The 21,205-nt window shown below is 32.6% G+C and overlaps 1 protein-coding gene across 1 annotated transcript in view; it reads left to right on the forward strand.

Annotated features, from left to right (window-relative positions):
• LOC119600515 (poly [ADP-ribose] polymerase tankyrase) overlaps nt 1-6,489 on the forward strand; it is a 31,512-nt gene extending 25,023 nt beyond the window's left edge. The window contains exons 2-8 of the mRNA XM_037950775.1: nt 2,277-3,059; nt 3,126-3,286; nt 3,351-5,082; nt 5,142-5,299; nt 5,587-5,879; nt 5,938-6,094; nt 6,156-6,489. Coding sequence (XP_037806703.1) covers nt 2,277-3,059; nt 3,126-3,286; nt 3,351-5,082; nt 5,142-5,299; nt 5,587-5,879; nt 5,938-6,094; nt 6,156-6,233 — 3,362 coding nt within the window. The 3' untranslated portion in view covers nt 6,234-6,489. The remainder of the gene's footprint in view (nt 1-2,276; nt 3,060-3,125; nt 3,287-3,350; nt 5,083-5,141; nt 5,300-5,586; nt 5,880-5,937; nt 6,095-6,155) is intronic.
• The last annotated feature ends 14,716 nt before the right edge of the window (nt 6,490-21,205 follow it).

Genomic DNA, 21,205 nt, shown 5'->3' on the forward strand with positions numbered 1-21,205 from the left:
CTAGAACAGAACTAGAACAGAACTAGAACAGAACTAGAACAGAACTAGAACAGAACTAGAACAGAACTAGAACAGAATTAGAACAGAACTAGAATAGAACAAGAAGAGAACTAGAGCAGAACTAGAACAAAACTAGAACAGAACTAGAACAGAACTGGAACAGAAGTAGAACGGAACTAAAACAGAACAGAACTAGAACAGAACTAGAACATAACTAGAACAGAACTAGAACAGAACTAGAACAGAACAGAACAAAACTAGAACAGAACAAAACTAGAACAGAACAAAACTAGAACAGAACAGAACTATATCAGAAATAGATCTGAACTAGATCTTAGCTGAAATATATTTAAACAATTTTGTTTCTCACTGTTCTTGTTTTGAATACTTTATAAATTTTCACTTTTAAAAGGTTAATGAATTGTGGGTTAATTAAATTCGTTTACTTACACTCTAGGCCACGTATAAAATAAATAAACACAAGAAAGAAACAATTATTTTTATTATTATTAATTTTCTTATAAAATATTTGCCATATATATTCAGATTTTATGAAACATATAAAATAAAAACATATGGCATTTACATAAACAATTGATAATACAAATAATGTAATACAATATTTATAAAATTTATTATTTATTTTAAAAAGAGTTTATACCGAAAAGGCGTCATATCTTATCTTGGAACTTTTATTTATACATATACAATAAATATTTACTTAATTTACAAAAAAAAAAATATAAATAAATACAATATAAAAAGGTAATTTTTAGTCATCGAAAGAATTTAAAATTGTAAGACCTTTTAGACAAAAATGTTTAATTTGAAATTCGAGATTGAATTCGTATGTGTTTGATTTTCATTAAAAATATTTTAATACAAATTTCCTAATTGTATGAAATCCGATTTCTGCTTCAATTTTTGAAAATAATATAGCAAACTCTTCGCACAAAATTTCCAAACTTTGGTTTAGTTTTATGTGAGAAAAAAATCTTAAAACATATTCAATTGAAATCTTCAAATTACACAGATCATTACTCATATTATTTCTTTCGAGCAATAGTTACAAATTTTAAATTAGAAGAAAAAAAAGAAACACTAAAGCTAACAAGCATCTAATTTATTTTCAATGGAAAAAATTACCTCAATGTTATATGAAACTACAAACCACAATATATACTAACAATATAATAATGACAGCTACGTATCATCTAGTTATAACCCACTTTAATTCGGAAAATCTTTAAAAAAAAATTCTTCTAACAACCAACAAACACATTATATTAACAAAGAACTGCAAGAAAATAATACATTAAGATAACCTTGGTCACCTTTTTTTTCTTCTTTCATAATTAAGAGAAAAAATTTATATATTTTAAATCACTAAAATATACAATAAGAAAATTGTATTTTTGGTGAAGTGGTTTTCGTAGTAAAGAAATTGGAATAAAGGGCATTGGAAGAACACAAGACCTTTAATAGAGATTTTCAATAGTCACATCATCATTATCATCTTTGTAATAGACATTATTTCTTACACTTGCCCTACATACATCACACGAAATGGAAGAAATTTACAGTCAATGACAAATCATGATGACGTTGTCATGATAATGGAACTAGAACTGAACTAGAACTGAACTAGAACTGAACTAGAACTGAACTAAAACTGAACTAGAACTGAACTAAAACTGAACTAGAACTGAACTAAAACTGAACTAGAACTGAACTAGAACTGAACTAGAACTGAACTACAACTGAACTAGAACTGAACTAGAACTGAACTAGAACTGAACTAGAACTGAACTACAACTGAACTAGAACTGAACTAGAACTGAACTAGAACTGAACTACAACTGAACTAGAACTGAACTAGAACTGAACTACAACTGAACTAGAACTGAACTAGAACTGAACTAGAACTGAACTAGAACTGAACTAGAACTGAACTAGAACTGAACTACAACTGAACTAGAACTGAACTACAACTGAACTAGAACTGAACTACAACTGAACTAGAACTGAACTAGAATTGAACTAGAACTGAAGAAAAACTATTGTATTAAATAAATACATTCTTTCCTGAAAACTCTTTTTTTATCACCCACTGTACACGAATGAACGTGTGTCTACATAAAACAATTTGTTAAACAATTGACACTTTAGCTGCTGTCGCTGCAAACTCAGCAGCTAAGTTAATTCTAATTCTAGTTATGTTTTTTATGATTTTGTTTTTTTTTCCTAATACAATTCTTTTCTCTTACAATTTCCAGGTTACGGCCGTCGAGAGGTTGTTGAGTTTCTCCTAAATAATGGTGCTTCCATACAAGCGTGTGATGAAGGTGGTCTCCATCCACTACACAATGCCTGTTCATTTGGTCATGCCGAAGTCGTACGCCTCCTCTTGAAGGCTGGCGCGTGTCCGAATACCACAGACAATTGGAATTATACACCACTGCATGAGGCGGCTAGCAAAGGTAAAGTTGATGTTTGTATAGCGCTCTTACAACATGGTGCCAATCCGAATATAAGAAATTCGGAAAATAAAACACCATTGGAATTGGCCGATGAAAATACGCGACCTGTATTGACAGGAGAATATCGTAAAGATGAGCTATTGGAGGCAGCACGTTCAGGAGCTAAAGATCGACTTTTAGCTCTGCTAACGCCTTTAAATGTCAATTGCCATGCAAGTGATGGTCGACGATCAACGCCTTTACATTTGGCGGCTGGTTATAATCGTATTGCCATAGTGGAAATATTGTTGGGCCATGGAGCAGATGTACATGCTAAGGATAAGGGTGGCCTGGTGCCGCTGCACAATGCCTGTTCGTATGGTCATTTTGAGGTGACTAAGCTATTGATAAAGGCTGGCGCTGATGTAAATGCCAATGATTTGTGGGCTTTTACTCCGCTGCATGAGGCAGCCTCCAAAAGTCGTGTAGAAGTTTGTAGTCTATTATTGAGTAAAGGAGCCAATCCTACTTTATTAAATTGTCATAATAAATCAGCTATAGATTCGGCACCCACACGAGAACTAAGGGAACGAATACATTGTAAGTTTAGGAAATTTCTTTAAAATGTCTCAAGAAGTTTAAAATTAAAATGATTTTTTCTTTTAGATGAATATAAGGGACACTGTGTATTGGATGCTTGCAAAACTGGCAATATACCTCGTTTAAAAAAGTTTTTATCTTCGGAAACTGTCAATTTTATACATCCCTATTCGGGTGATGCTCCTCTGCATGCATCAGCCATATCTATTGATCCCAAACGCAAACAGGTGAGTTTTAGAAAACTTTTTTAAAAATAAATCCTTTAATAAATCATGAAATCTCTTTCTTTAGATTGCCGAACTGCTCATACGCAAAGGCTCTTTGTTGAATGAGAAAAATAAAGCCTTCCTAACACCACTTCATCTGGCTGCCGAACATTTACATTACGATATTATGGATACTTTGCTTAAAAATGGTGCCAAGGTAAATGCTTTGGATGGCTTGGGCCAGACAGCTTTACACAAATGTGCCAGAGACGAGCAGGCTGTTAGGATATTATTGTCCTATAACATTGACACCACCATCATTTCACTGGAAGGTTATACAGCCGCTCAATTAGCCTCCGATAGTGTATTGAAAATACTAAAGGATCCTCCAGATACAGAAACACACTTGTTAGAGGCTGCCAAGGCAGGTGATTTGGATACAGTGCGTCGCATTGTCTTGGCCAATCCGCATTCGGTGAATTGTCGTGACTTGGATGGTCGGCATTCGACGCCTTTACATTTTGCTGCCGGTTTTAATCGTGTCCAAGTGGTAGAATTTCTTTTAGAACATGGAGCTGAGGTGCATGCAGCCGATAAGGGTGGTTTAGTGCCTCTGCACAATGCCTGCTCCTATGGTCATTTTGAGGTAACCAAATTGTTAATTAAAGCGGGAGCCAATGTTAATGTTTCCGATTTGTGGAAATTTACCCCACTACATGAGGCTGCCGCTAAGGGTAAATATGATATTGTCAAATTGCTTTTAAAACATGGCGCTGATCCTAGCAAAAAGAATAGAGATGGTGCCACACCTGCAGATTTGGTTAAAGAATCAGATCATGATGTGGCCGAACTATTAAGGGGAAATTCGGCTTTGTTAGATGCCGCCAAAAAGGGTAATCTAGCTAGGGTTCAACGTTTGGTAACACCCGAAACCATTAATTGTCGTGATGCTCAGGGACGCAATTCTACTCCTCTACACTTGGCGGCGGGCTATAATAACTACGAGGTGGCTGAGTATTTACTGGAAAATGGAGCTGATGTTAATGCTCAAGACAAGGGCGGTTTGATACCCCTACACAATGCCTCCTCGTATGGCCATTTAGAAATTGCTGCTCTACTCATTAAACACAAGACTGTCGTAAATGCTACCGATAAATGGGGCTTTACCCCCTTACACGAAGCAGCCCAAAAGGGACGCACTCAATTATGTTCCCTACTCCTGGCCCATGGGGCCGATCCCTATATGAAAAATCAAGAGGGTCAAACACCCATAGAACTGGCCACAGCCGATGATGTTAAGTGTCTGTTGCAAGATGCCATGGCCACCTCCCTAAGCAGCTCGGCCTTAAGTGCTTCCCAACAATCATTACTCAGTAATAATTCCACACCCTTGGCGCCTGTTACCACAGCTTCCACTAGCAATTTAACAGCCAACAACAGCACCAGCCCAAATGTAGCAGCCTGTACTGTTTTATCGCCCAGTACCGAGACTGTAACACTGCCTTCGGGCGCCTCCATGACATTAAGTGTTCCTGTACCACTACCCCTATCCACACGTATCAGTCCGGCTCAGGGAGCCGAAGCCAATTCCACAGATTTAGGTGAAGATGTAGCAGATCCTGAATCTATAACCAATATAGCTAGTTTCTTGGCCAGCTTACAGCTGGAACATTTAATAGATCTCTTTGAGAGAGAACAAATAACATTGGAGATTTTAGCCGAAATGGGTCATGAGGATTTGAAACAGGTGGGCGTGTCGGCGTATGGTTTTCGTCATAAGATATTAAAGGGTATAGCACAATTGAGAGCAACAACAGGTGGGTTTTCAATGGAGGAAAATAAGTACATTTTTCTTAATTTAAATCTATTTTCGCAGGTATTGGCAATAATGTTAATCCCGGCACACTGCTAGTTGATCTTTTGCCAGATGATAAAGAATTCTTAGCAGTTGAAGAGGAAATGCAGGCCACCATTAGGGAACATCGTGATAATGGTCAAGCTGGTGGTTATTTTACACGTTATAACATAATCAGGGTAAGTTGAAAGAAAATTGGACCATTATTTTTAATTTCACACATAATTTTCACAAAAACTATTCAAAATTCACTTAAAATTTGAATTTCACCCAAAGATTTCACAAAAAATTGAGTTTCAAAGAAAAATTTCACAATTTTTTACAAAAATTTTAATTTTACAACAGCAACTAAAAATTTCACTAAAAATTTTCACCAAAAATTTTCACAAAAACTATTTCACTAAAAAATGTCACCAAAAGTTTTGTTGAATTTAAATTGAATATTAATTTTCTCCCCCTTTTTCAGGTTCAAAAGGTACAAAATCGTAAACTTTGGGAACGTTACGCACATCGGCGACAGGAAGTCTCCGAAGAGAATACCATGCAAGCCAACGAACGCATGCTGTTCCATGGCAGTCCATTCATTAATGCCATTGTACAGAAGGGTTTTGATGAACGACATGCCTATATAGGCGGCATGTTTGGCGCTGGTATTTACTTTGCCGAGCATAGTTCAAAAAGTAATCAATATGTGTATGGTATTGGTGGTGGCATTGGATGTCCATCGCACAAGGATAAATCCTGTTATATGTGTCCAAGGTAAATTTCTTTAAAAAAAATCTTTAAAAAATTGTTATTAATACATTTTCTTTTGCAGACAATTGCTTTTATGTCGTGTAGCTTTGGGTAAATCATTTCTACAATATAGTGCCATGAAAATGGCCCATGCGCCACCAGGTCATCATTCAGTTATAGGACGACCTTCGGCGGGTGGTTTACATTTTGCTGAATATGTGGTTTATAGAGGAGAGCAGGTATTTATAAAGAAAACTTAAAATATTTTTAAAATGTATGAAAGATTTTGTTTTTCTTTAGGCTTATCCCGAATATTTAATCACCTATAAGATTGTCAAACCCGAGGACAGTAGTAGTGGTAATGAGGAAACAAGATGATGGATGCCTTCTGTAGGTTCAACACCCACTACTACGTCTCCAGCTCCACAGCAGCAGCAACAATCGTTGACACAATCAATGGCTCCACAACATTTACCAACTTCACAACTACAACAACAACAGCAGCAGCAACAACATTCCTCTACGATTGCTGTCGTTCAACAGCAACATGCCAAAATACAACAACAATATTCACTGCCATTGCAGTTGCAATATCAGGTAACCACTACCCAGCCCTCACCGGCTGGTATGTTTATTAGTCAAACTGCTGGTATTATTAGTAGTACAGCAGCCCTTGGCAATACAGCCTCATTTTTTAATGCCGCCTCTAGTGGTGCCGACATTTCACCCACTTCATCGACAGCTTCTTTTTCTTCGGTCGATACCAATCAGACCCTTTTAAATTCCATAGCCAATCAGCAACAAATTCAGCCACCACTACCATCATCACAATCCCAACAGCAGCAGTCTCATTCTGTTTCCAATTCGAATAAAACAAAATATTCTTCACACAGTTCGACTTCCAAGGCCTCCACCTCATCGTCCACCAATCGTTCTTATCGTACAAAATATAGTCAATTTATGATAATAACACCAGCTGTTTCTATAGATAGAGATTTCGATCGTGATACTCGTTCCGATAATGCATCCGCCATTACTGCTGCCGATAATCATGGCTTTCATAGTACCGAAGATGATCCCTATTTTCCACAAAACGGCAACGTTTTTCGTTCCACCGTTTTACAGCATAGCAGCATAGATAGTGGCAATAGTAGTGATAGCGGTAATTCATTTCGTTCCAATTACAATCCCTACATACACACAAGTCGCCAACATCTATTGCCCAAATCGGCTCCTCCCTTCTATAACTTCTCGCCCTCTTCTTGGCGTTGGTGTACCCTTATCTGTGCGGCCATGCGTTGTTTTGGAGCTGGTGGTAGTGGTGGTGGCGGTGCTGCTGGTGGCCGTCATCGTGGCACTACTTATAGCAGCTCATTTGGTCGTCCCCCTTATCAGAGATCTCGTAGTTCTGGTCCTCAAACTTCATCTTCTAAGACACCACATCGTAGATTACGTTCATATTCCACTTCATCTTTTACACCCGAAACCGCATTTGAACATTTTTCGGCTCCCTTTAAGGCACGTAAAACACGCGATGAACAAAATAATATTGCCTACGAATTGTGACGCTGGTTAATTTTATGCCAAACTAAACAAGAAGACGTAGAAGATGAACAGCAACAGCCACAACTTAATCTTAAACTTCCAAAATATGATCTCTTTTTAATTATTATTCTTAAACTCCAATTATTAATATTAATAATAACAATGATAATAGTTAAAACTATAACTAATCGCAATTTATGCAAAAACCAAACAGCTACATTTTCTAGGTGTGTCCAAATACGATATCATTTATATTTTGCAAATTATTTAAAAATTTAAACTATATGAATTTTTTTAAATACACAAATGGTAAAACATTTTTATGTTAAATTAATTTACTATTTTTCATTATCAAATGTCTATTGGCTAGTCTATAGAATAGATAATAGTTTATAGACTGGACTATTAATTAGTCTATAGGCTGAAAAATTACTTAAGTCTATTTACTAGCCTGTGGACAGGTGTATAGACTAGACTATTGACTAGTCTATATACTAGACTATTACTTAGTCTATTAACTAGTCTGTGGACTAGGTTACTGACTAGATTATAGACTCGGCTATTCACTAATCTGTAGACTATAGAGTTTTGAGTAGACTATTGACTAGTTTATTGACTATTTTATTGACTAGACTATTGACTACTAGCCTAGCCAATAGTCTAGTTTATCGACTGAACAATTGACCCTTCTGCAGACAAGACTATCGACAAGTGTATAAACAAGACTATTTACTAGTCTATCGACTAGACTAATAACTAGTCTATAGATTAGACTACAGACTTCGCTATTGAAGAAGCTATGGACTAGGCTGTAGACAAGACTATTTACTAGTGTATAAACTAGACTGTTGACTAGTCTATAGATTAGACAGTTGACTAGTGTATAGACTTGACTTCTGGCTAATCTAAAGATTAGACTATTGACTAGAGTATAAACTAGTCTACTGACTTGACTATTGACTAGTCTACAGACTAGGCTATTGAATATTCTATAGACTAGGATTGACTGTTGACTAGTCTATCGGTAAGACTATTGACTAGTCTATAGACTAGACTTCTGACTAGACTATTGAATATTCTGTAGACTAGACTATTGAATAGTCTATAGACTAGACTATTGAATAGTCTATAGACTAGACTATTGAATAGTCTATAGAGTAGACTATTGGATATTGAATAGTCTATAGACTAGACTATTGAATAGTCTATAGACTAGACTATTGAATAGTCTATAGACTAGACTATTGAATAGTCTATAGACTAGACTATTGAATAGTCTATAGACTATACTATTGAATAGTCTATAGACTAGACTATTGAATAGTCTATAGACTAGACTATTGAATAGTCCATAGACTAGACTATTGAATAGTTTATAGACTAGACTATTGAATAGTCTATAGACTAGACTATTGACTTCTCTATAGTCTGGACTATTGACTAGTGTATAGACTAGACTATTGAGTAGTCTATAGACTAAACTATTGACTAGTCTATAGACTACACTATTGACTAGACTATAGACTAGACTATTTATTGACTAGTTTATCGACAAGACTGCTGACTAGTCTATAGACTAGACTATTTACTAGTGTATAAACTAACTATTGACTAGTCTATAGAATAGGCTATAGACTAGACCATCGACTAGTCTATAGACTAGACTATTGAATAGTCTATAGACTAGACTATTGAATAGTCTATAGACTAGACTATTGAATAGTCTATAGACTAGACTATTGAATAGTCTATAGACTAGACTATTGAATAGTCTATAGACTAGACTATTGAATAGTCTATAGACTAGACTATTGAATAGTCTATAGACTAGACTATTGAATAGTCTATAGACTATACTATTTATTAGTATATAGGCTACACACTAGACTATTGACTAGTCTATAGACTAGACTATAGACTAGACTATAGACTAGACTATAGACTATACTATAGACTAGACTATTGACTAGACTATAGACTATACTATTGACTAGTCTATAGACTAGACTATTGACTAGTCTATAGACTAGACTATAGACTATACTATTGACTAGTCTATAGACTAGACTATTGACTAGTCTATAGACTAGACTATTAACTAGGTTATAGACTAGACTATTGACTAGTCTATAGACTAGGCTATTGATCAGTCTTGTATATAAACTAGGCTATTGACTAGTCTATCGACAAGACTACCGACTAGTCTATAGACTAGACTACTGACTTTTCTATAGATTAGACTACTGACTAGTCTAAAGACTATACTATTGACTAGTGTATAGACTATTGAATAGACTAGACTATTGAACAGTCTATAGACTAGGCTATTGAATAGTCTATAGACTAGACTATTAAATAATCTATAGACTAGACTATTGAATAATCTATAGACTAGACTATTGACTACTCTATAGTCTTGACTATTGACTAGTGTATAGACTAGACTATTGAGTAGTCTATAGACTAAACTATTGACTAGTCTATTGACTATACTATTGACTAGATTATAGACTAGACTATTGACTAGTTTATCGACAAGACTGCTGACTAGTCTATAGACTAGACTACTGAATATTCTATAGACTAGACTATTGAATAGTCTATAGACTATACTATTTATTAGTCTATAGACTAAACTATTGAATAGGCTACACACTAGTTTGTTGAATAGTCCATAGACTAGACTATTGAATAGTCTATAGACTAGACTATTGAATAGTCTATAGACTAGACTATTGACTAGTCTATAGACTAGACTATTAACTAGTTTATAGACTAGACTATTGACTAGTCTATAGACTAGGCTATTGGTCAGTCTTGTGTATAAACTAGGCTATTGACAATCTATCGACAAGACTACCGACTAGTCTATAGACTAGACTACTGACTTTTCTATAGATTAGACTACTGACTAGTCTATAGACTAGACTATTGACTAGTGTATAGACTAGACTATTGATTAGTCTATAGACTAGACTATTCACTAGTCTATAGACTAGACTATTGTCTAGTCTAGTGTATAACTAGGCTATTGACTAGTCTATGGACTAAACTACTGACTAGTCTATAGACTAGACTATTGACTAGTGTATAAACTAGACTATTGATTAGTTTATAGACAAGATTATTGACTAATCTATTGGCAAGATTGTCTAGATTATAGACAAGACTTTTGTCTAGGCTATAGAAACGACTATTTTCTAGACTATAGATTTAGACACTACAACTATTCTTGTAATTACAAAAAAAATTCTGTATAATTCAGCAACTCTAAACGATTATTAGCGAGAAAGAAACTCAATAAACTTTATAGATAGAAAAGTTAAAAATAGAGTTTTTAACTAGAGTTGTTATTTAGAATCTATAAAGATTCATAAGATATTAATTTATTTAAGTGTATGGATTAGCCTATTCACATGTCTATGGACTAGTTTATTGACCAATCTATGGACTTGTCGGTTGTCTAATCTTTGAGCTGGTCTATTGACTAGTCTATTACAAAGTCTATGGAGTAGTCTATTGTATAAAACCTTTTTAAAATTTTTCCAAATACTTTTTTAATATGAAAAAGGTTCTTATATAATTTTAGCACAGATATTTTTCTTATAAAAAATATACATATATAAAATTTTATTAAAAAATACTTAAAAATTTATATTTTATAAATATTTTTAAATAATTTGCAAAATATTTGAAAACAAAAACCAAGTCAACTGAAGAACAAAACAAAAAAAAAAACATTTTATTATCTAGAACATCACATAAAACATATTTTTTTACCTTACTTCCTCTCCTACTACTTTTTAAACAAAAAATTATTTATAAAAATTAAAACTAAATAATTTTTTTTAATAAATATTATTATAAAAAATATTAGTCTTTACAAAAAGAAAAAAACTTAATTATAATTATAAAAAATATACATATTTTATTAAAATAAGTACATAATTAAATTGTATTTAAAAAAAAAATTAATTAAAACTTTGTACTTTCCCTCCCTTCCTCTCTCTTTCTCTCTCTCTGTCACACTAAAAATCTCTATATTTATAAATAAATGTATATGTAAAACTTATTTAAACTTTTCATGAATAAACAATATATGAATAATACATTAACAAAACACACACACAGCATTACAAACAAATATTAATTAATTATACAATTAAAACTTAAAAAAAACACAAATATTTATATTACAATAAAAAACAAATATTTCAATATCTCTATTTTGTCGTCGTTTATATATGTAATTATTGTATAATAAAACAAAATAAATACTAATTCAGTAATATTATATAAAAAACAATTTATTAAAAAAAATATTTAAAACAAAATACTTGCAAACAACATATTTTACTTATTGTCTTAAAAAAAAATAAATTTAAAAGTAAAAAAAACAAATATTAATTAAACTAAAATATTCTGTTTACAGTGTTTACAATCTACATTCTCTTCTACATTATAAACAAAAAACAAAACAAACATAAATTTAACAAAATATTCGCTGAAAAAAAGTGTAATTAAAATTAATTTTTAAAAAAAGCGAACAAAAAAACTTAATTAATTATAAAACCAAGTACTTGATAACAACAACAACAACAAAAAAGGGAGTAAGAATAACAATTATACGATATATAATCAAATGCGCGATAACAAAAAAAGATTTAAATTTAAACAATTTAAAAATTATACACATTTAAATGCAATAAAAGAAATCGATAAAAAAAATATTAAAGAAAAAAAGTTGTTTTGATTAAAGGAAGTAAAAAAGTAAGTAAAACTACTACTTAATTAAAATACTTTTAAATTAATCTCAAGGCTTAACCTTCCCCTTTTAAATAACATAAATTTTCCTATAAAATATTCCTTTTCCCTTGAATTTATCATTAAATTCATTAAAATCTGTTAAAACCTTCACGGCGTATACTTGTTGCCGCCGCTGCACTGCTTGTTTTGTTTTTCATTTCATTTTTGCTAAAGTGTAAAATTTTTGTCAAATACCAGGCCAACAGAAATGCAGAAAAAGCAGCAGGCTGCTTTTTTAGCTAAAAAAAATTTCTACAGCATACTTTCAGGCCTTGAAAAGTATTTGACTCGCCCTGTTGCTGAAAATGCAAACAGGCTGATTCATGTATTTTCGAATAAAAGCCGCCTTAAAGTATGTTGTAAAATTCGAGGTAAAAGTAAGGATAAACAGTGTTGCCAAAACAAATTTGATTGTTTTGAGGAAAAAAATGCTTAATTTAATAAAAAAGGACGGTAAATGTTAGTTTTAATAAAAATTTGTTTGTTTTAAGAAACAGCGTCTTAAAGTGGCTATTAGTTAGTTATTTGGTTAGGAAGTTAGTTAAGTAGTTATTCAGTTAGTTAGTTAGTAAGTTAGTTAGTTAGTTAGTTAGTTAGTTAGTAAGTTAGTTAGTTAGTTAGTTAGTTAGTTAGTTAGTTAGTTAGTTAGTTAGTTAGTTAGTTAGTTAGTTAGTTAGTTAGTTAGTTAGTTAGTTAGTTAGTTAGTTAGTTAGTTAGTTAGTTAGTTAGTTAGTTAGTTAGTTAGTTAGTTAGTTAGTTAGTTAGTTAGTTAGTTAGTTAGTTAGTTAGTTAGTTAGTTAGTTAGTTAGTTAGTTAGTTAGTTAGTTAGTTAGTTAGTTAGTTAGTTAGTTAGTTAGTTAGTTAGTTAGTTAGTTAGTTAGTTAGTTAGTTAGTTAGTTAGTTAGTTAGTTAGTTAGTTAGTTAGTTAATTAGTTAGTTAGTTAGTTAGTTAGTTAGTTAGTTGGTTAGCTAGATAGTTATTCAACCTAACCTAGTTAGTTAGTAATTCTATAGATTAGACTATTGAATAGTCTATAGACTAGACTATTGAATACTCTATAGACTAGACTATTGAATAGTCTATAGACTAGACTATTGAATAGTCTATAGACTAGACTATTGAATAGTCTATAGACTAGACTATTGAATAGTCTATAGACTAGACTATTGAATAGTCTATAGTTAGTTAGTTAGTAAGTTAGGGAGTTAGTTAGTTAGTTAGTTAGTTAGTTAGTTAGTTAGTTACTTAGTTAGTTAGTTAGTTAGTTAGTTAGTAAGTTAGTGAGTTAGTGAGTTAGTTAGTTAGTTAGTTAGTTAGTTAGTTAGTTAGTTAGTTAGTTAGTTAGTTAGTTAGTTAGTTAGTTAGTTAGTTAGTTAGTTAGTTAGTTAGTTAGTTAGTTAGTTAGTTAGTTAGTTAGTTAGTTAGTTAGTTAGTTAGTTAGTTAGTTAGTTAGTTAGTTAGTTAGTTAGTTAGTTAGTTAGTTAGTTAGTTAGTTAGTTAGTTAGTTAGTTAGTTAGTTAGTTAGTTAGTTAGTTAGTTAGTTAGTTAGTTAGTTAGTTAGTTAGTTAGTTAGTTAGTTAGTTAGTTAGTTAGTTAGTTAGTTAGTTAGGTAGTTGGTTAGCTAGATAGATAGTTATTCAACCTAACCTAGTTAGTTAGTAATTCTATAGATTAGACTATTGAATAGTCTATAGACTAGAATATTGAATAGTCTATAGACTAGACTATTGAATAGTCTATAGACTTGACTATTGAATAGTCTATAGTTAGTTAGTTACTTAGTTAGTTAGTTAGTTAGTTAGTTAGTTAGTTAGTAATGACGATGTTGTGCACTGCTTAAGGTAGACATCGAACCCACAATAGTATACTTGTCTAAACTATTGTGCTGCGCTGCTACATCCGAATCTGGCCTCATTGTTTGTCCATCACATCAAGTTTTCGAGATATCGTAAACTTAAATTCATTAATTTTTGGAAATTTTAGTTCCCTAATGTTCCTTATGGTTTTTTACTATCACATGATAAATAACATCACAGTGGGCACTTTTAGCGAAAGAACTCCGTTTTTCGAACAGTTTATCCAGTATATAACATATTTTTGAAAAAAAAAATCATAATAAATGAAAAAAAAAATTGTTCGTCTTTGTCGACTGCAAATCAACATTAACATTTTTAAAATACATAAACACGCCTCTGCGTGTAAACGAACGACGACTCTTTTTGCCAAAACAAAAGTGATTTACCACAATTTTTATGTCAGCTGTCAAGTTGAGGTTATTTTTTCTTTCTCCTGCTGCTGCTTTATTTCTTTTTTGTCTTTCTACTCTATAAAAAAAAGTAATTTTAATGATGATAAAGAAGCTGCAATAATTTCGCCCCTTGACACCCTAAAGGAATTATGCCAAACTTTCTTCGTTTGCTGCTCTCATGCATATTTCGGTTGCTGGCATGATCGGAAAGTGTATAGTATAGAAAAAAAATTAACAAATTATTTTATATGTATTTGCCCTTAAAAAAAGAGAGATACCTAAGTAATAAAAGGGAGGCTTAATGATCGCATCAACTAAATAATAAAAATATTTGAATTAATGAACAAATAATGTTAAAAATATTTGAGTAATAATGATAATTTTGAGTTTTAGGAACAAGTGACTCTTTGAACGTACGTCTGTCTGTCTGTTTGGCAGTTTGGTTAAGTAATCAGCGCATATGTTTCTTAAGTTGAGAAATTTGGAAAACTGTTTGTCTTTAAAAACTTAAAAGAACGAATTTGTGGAATATTTACAGTAGAGAGTAAAAAAATAGCCAACCAGACATGGAGAATTCAATACGTTTTAATACCGCGGTACAGTCTAGTCTATAGTCTAGTCTATAGTCCAGAGTCTAGTCTATAGTCTAGTCTATAGTCTACTCTATAGTCTAGACTAGTCTATAGTCTAGTCTAGTCTATAGTCTGGTCTATAGTCTAGTCTATAGTCTGGTCTATAGTCTAGTCTATAGTCTAGTCTATAGTCTGGTCTATAGTCTAGTCTATAGTCTGTGGTCTATAGTCTAGTCTATAGTCTGGGTCTATAGTCTTAGTCTATAGTCCTGGTCTAGTCTAGTCGTAGTCTAGTCTATCGTCTAGGTCTAATGTCTAGTCTATAGGTCTAGTCTCCTAGTAGTCCTAGTCTAGTCTATAGTCTAGTCTATAGTCTAGTCCTATAGTCTAGTCTATAGTCTAGAGTCTAGGCTATAGTCTAGGTCTAGGCTATAGTCTAGTCTAGTCTATAGTCTAGTCTATAGTCTAGTCTATAGTCTAGTCTATAGTCTAGTCTATAGTCTAGTCTATAGTCTAGTCTATAGTCTAGTCTAGTCTATAGTCTAGTCTATAGTCTAGTCTAGTCTATAGTCTAGTCTATAGTCTAGTCTATAGTCTAGTCTATAGTCTAGTCTATAGTCTAGTATATAGTCTAGTATATAGTCTAGTCTATAGTCTAGTTATAGTCTAGCTATAGTCTATATAGTCTATCTATAGTCTAGTCTATAGTCTAGTCTATAGTCTAGTCTATAGTCTAGTCTATAGTCTAGTCTATAGTCTAGTCTATAGTCTAGTCTATAGTCTAGTCTATAGTCTAGTCTATAGTCTAGTCTATAGTCTAGTCTATAGTCTAGTCTATAGTCTAGTCTATAGTCTAGTCTATAGTCTAGTCTATAGTCTAGTCTATAGTCTAGTCTATAGTCTAGTCTAGTCTATAGTCTAGTCTATAGTCTAGTCTATAGTCTAGTCTATAGTCTAGTCTATAGTCTAGTCTATAGTCTAGTCTATAGTCTAGTCTATAGTCTAGTCTATAGTCTAGTCTATAGTCTAGTCTATAGTCTAGTCTATAGTCTAGTCTATAGTCTAGTCTATAGTCTAGTCTATAGTCTAGTCTATAGTCTAGTCTATAGTCTAGTCTATAGTCTAGTCTATAGTCTAGTCTATAGTCTAGTCTATAGTCTAGTCTATAGTCTAGTCTATAGTCTAGTCTAGTCTAGTGAGTCTAGGCTATAGTCTAGTCTATAGTCTAGTCTATAGTCTAGGCTATAGTCTAGTCTAGTCTATAGTCTAGTCTATAGTCTAGGCTATAGTCTAGTCTAGTCTATAGTCTAGTCTATAGTCTAGAGTCTAGGCTATAGTCTAGTCTAGTCTATAGTCTTGTCTAGTCTATAGTCTAATCTATAGTCTAGTCTATAGTCTAGTCTATAGTCTAGTATATAGTCTAGTCTATAGTCTAGTCTATAGTCTAGTCTATAGTCTAGTTCTATAGTCTAGTCTATAGTCTAGTCTATAGTCTAGTCTATAGTCTAGTCTATAGTCTAGTCTATAGTCTAGTCTATAGTCTAGTCTATAGTCTAGTCTATAGTCTAGTCTATAGTCTAGTCTTTAGTCTAGTCTATAGTCTAGGTCTATAGTCTAGTCTATAGTCTAGTCTATAGTCTATAGTCTAGTCATAGTCTAGTTCTATAGTCTAGTTTATAGTCTAGTCTATAGTCTAGTCTATAGTCTATAGTCTAGTCTATAGTCTAGTCTATAGTCTAGTCTAGTCTATAGACTTCAAATTTTCCCTTGTGCTATTTTCTTATCCCTGTCTGTTGTTTTTTTATTCGTATATCCATATATATTCTTAATTTTTGTGGTTTTTGGTTAAACATATGCATACAATTTGATTAAATGATATAATTATAGGGCGCATGCATCATGCAAACTCAACTCAAATTCATTTCAATTCTTTTCCTTTTCATTCATATTTAATGCAGCAGAAGCTGCTTTATGTGCAACATTGTTGAATCGTCATCATCATTATTTATCCTTTCAGAAGTCAAATGCAATTTTTGGGTGTTTCAAATACATAAAAAATTTAATAAGATTCTCTCAAAGCAAGCGAATTATGTATACAAATTTCCTCGTTAAGTAGAAATTGTGAAAAAGTTCTGAGACTTTAAAAATTGGCATTGTTGTAACGTATTTTTATAAGTTCGCAACTTTTCAGAAGGTTTCACAGTGCCTTGGGTGGGTTAATTAATAGTGTTCTATTCTGTCAGTCCAGAGGTAAATATAAGGGAGGAATTTTATTCCGGCGAAGTTTAAAATCTGTCAAAAAGACTCTGGAAACGTTTCCGGACATTTTTGTAACTTATTAATGATACATATGAGTCAACGGTTATAAGACACGATATCAATATATACATTGGAAGCCTTTGCATAAACATCAGACAGAAATGACAAAACTTGTTGGGAACTTTGAGTTATTGATCCTAGATAGAATAGCATGATCTAGCAGAACATTTTAGTAAATATCCGTAGGTATTCGTTACTATACAAATGGCTCTAAGCTGAGAGGTAAAACGAGCAAGGGGTCTACATTGAATATCCAGAAAACAAAATTTACTAACCTCTATCTAATCATAACACTAGCAATGAAGGAAAGTGCAAACTTTATTGTCATAAATATGGCACCAATAGAGTTTAACCAATTTACCGAAAGCCGTAGGGTAATTAGGGCGATATGCTCTGAAATTAAGGCTATAAGAGAGTCTTAACCGAATAATCTTCCGGATGTAAGCTTTCCATATTATGGGTACCAGTCCACTCGGAAATAATCGGCAGTGAAAGAGCCAATGAACTTGCTAAAAGGAAAGGGAACTCGTGGAAGTTAACTGGAACTGTATAAAAAACACGGACGAGAGAATTCCATATGTTTTCTTGGAATACTAAAACGTTGGCTAGAACCACATAGAACCTATGGATTGAACCTAACGATAGGAGAACGAATAGGAAACCTCAGAATGAGCAAGTGACCGAGTTTAGTGTGATGGTAAACACAATGGATAGACATTATTAGGGTCACAACTTTACAAAATCGAAAAAACAGATTCAGACAAATATAGAGCATGCGAAAAGAACAGTTAAATTCATTGCCAGGATTTTATCGATATTAGATCCATATTATATACCTTACAATCAGTATTCCTGATTGAATCCCTTTTGTAGATCGTCGCATAACTGGATGTGGAAATCGTAATGCAAAAAGGGATGATTACATCACTCTGGGACACTGATTGGAGAATTCTGCGTTTGAACATTGTACCGTTATATCTCTATATATAATATCTACAGGTTAAACGATAACCGGAGGTGGACTTAACGGAGCTAAGACGATTTTCTCAACAACATTTTACATGTAAAGGAGCGCAAAAGCGGTCTAGATGTATTTCTTTGGATCCGACTTTCAACCTAAACTTAATATATGGACCAATTTTTGCCTTAGAGACCTATTATTATACTTCGAAATTTTCACCTTCGAAACTGGTTTTTGAGAAAGTGTTATGGAGTCAACACTCGTTCTATGGAACGGTTTTGTTAGAATTTCTCACATTCGCCTCAAGTTCTAGGGAATTTTTAAAACGTTTCAGCGTCCCATTACTGTAGTATAATGATAAAATAACTGGTTTCTGTTGAAAACTCTTTACAAGATCTTTGGAATCATAGCTATGCTGATGCCTAGAACGGATTCAAGAAGTAATGATAGTAAAATTAGTTCCAAGATTGTTGTTTATGAGTCCAAAGTAGTTCTATTTGCATATTTTTCTAAATTAAAAGCATACGTAAGTGGATTTAAGTAAAAGAAACAACAACTGTACAGCCGAGTTTAGATTCGGGAAAGTAGTTGAAGCAAATTTGTAACCAGGGTACATATTAACGCGTTTTGATATCAAATTAATCTAAATTGTATTAGATTTCTCGCTTTCACTTTGTAATTAAAAAACGTTAAGAATTGTTTTCGAGATATCGTGTCCTTTTGCAGACGATATCTTGAAAAACTCATGTAATGGAGTAATTCTGAGTCCAGCTCATTCTTTGGTCTCTGGGTTTCGACCTTTTTAAACATTTATTTTTAATAAAACATTAGTTTTTAGTTTAGTTTTTTTATTTTATTATAACTGTTAGAAATATCAATACTTACAGATGATTAACAATTCTACAGAAATGTTAACGTAACGTTACGAAATTAATATTCCGAACAAATAAAATACGGGTATAAACCGTTATATCAGATTTACCAATATGTATATATTTACTTAATTATCAACTAAAGTTAATCTTAAAATTAAAATTTTATAAAAAGTTCTAATTAAAAATTTGCAATTAAAATGTTAGTTGATCTTGTCAACATCTTGCAGGCCGGGACTAGTGCAATTTGAAGTGAAATATAAATAACAATAAAGCACTAGGCACAACCTACGTAATATGACTTGTATACGCGAAAAGGGAATTAGAAAAATAGTTAATTATTTACACTGAACACAATTAGTACACAAAACACATAATATAAAACAAACACTGACACTGAAAATTATTAAGAAAATATTAACTTACCATTAAAAAAATCGCCAAAAATTGTTCTGAAAATAGAAGAAAATGAAAAATTAATAAAAATATTTTAATTTCACATGTATTTGTAGACTTTATAGTAAAATGAACGCCTTAATAGATCTTGAACATTGTAGAATTTCTAACGATCGATTGAAGAATTTTAAGGTTTGTTAAAATCAAAGCTGCTACTCAATGGGCCACTTCGTGCGGCCAATCAACTAAATTTACCTGTAATTAGTAAAAAATTTGACATTGAAGTACTTAAGCTGAATCCGAAAATGAACTCATAGTGGACCTGAGACCAATATTTCATGAAAATTTTGCTATCCAAGACAAAAACCGTTGAGGTGAAATGAGATTTCGTGGGATAGTTGGTTCAAACTTTTTGTGCTGAATTTTTTATGAAATATTGGACCTAGCTCAATTCTGAAACCATTTTCGGATTCAGCATAGATTAAAGTCTTAACAGATAAACTGCAGCTTTCCTCGTCCTTAAGATCCCGACATAACAGAACAAATTGTTCAAAGTAAAAGAATTTCGGGAATTTTGATGAAACCTAGGTCCATTCAAAATCCCGGCTACTAGAATCTCGACTATCGACTAGATTATACTATAGACTAGACTATAGTCTAGACTATAGACTGGACTATAGACTAGACTTTAGACTAGACTATAGAATATACTATAGACTACAGACTGGACTATAGACTAGACTTTAGACTGGGCTATAGACTATAGACTAGCCTATAAACTAGGATATAAACTAGGGTATAGACTAGGCTATAGACTAGACAGTAGACTAGATTATACACTAGGCTATAGACTAGACTATAGACTAGACTATAGACTAGACTATAGACTAGACTATAGACTAGACAATATACAAGATTATAGACTAGACTATAGAATATACTGTAGACTAGACTATAGGCTGGACTATAGCCTAGTCTATAGACTGGACTATAGACTATGCTTTAGACTAGACTATAGACTGGACTATAGACTAGGCTATAGACTAGACTATATACTAGACTATAGACTAGACTATAGACTAGAATATAGACTAGACTATAGAATAGAATATAGACTAGAATATAGACTAGACTATAGAATAGAATATAGACTAGTCTATAGACTAGTCTATAGACTAGACTATAGACTGGACTATAGACTGTACTATAGTCTAGACTATAGACTAGACTATAGTCTAGACTATATACTAGACTATAGACTAGACTATAGACTAGACTATAGACTAGACTATAGACTAGACTATAGGACTAGACTATAGACTAGACTATAGACAAGACTATAGACTAGACTATAGACTAGACTATAGACTAGACTATAGACTAGACTATAGACTAGACTATAGACTAGACTATAGACTAGACTATAGACTAGACTATAGACTAGACTATAGACTAGACTATAGACTAGACTATAGACTACACTATAGACTACACTATAGACTAGACTATAACTAGACTATAGACTAGACTATAGACTAGACTATAGACTAGACTATAGACTAGACTATAGACTAGACTATAGACTAGATATAGACTAGACTATAGACTAGACTATAGACTAGACTATAGA

This window comes from Lucilia sericata, unplaced genomic scaffold (assembly GCF_015586225.1).
Source record: "Lucilia sericata isolate MDLA Ls3-8-SP2 unplaced genomic scaffold, ASM1558622v1 Contig000116F_arrow, whole genome shotgun sequence".
NCBI lineage: Eukaryota > Metazoa > Arthropoda > Insecta > Diptera > Calliphoridae > Lucilia > Lucilia sericata.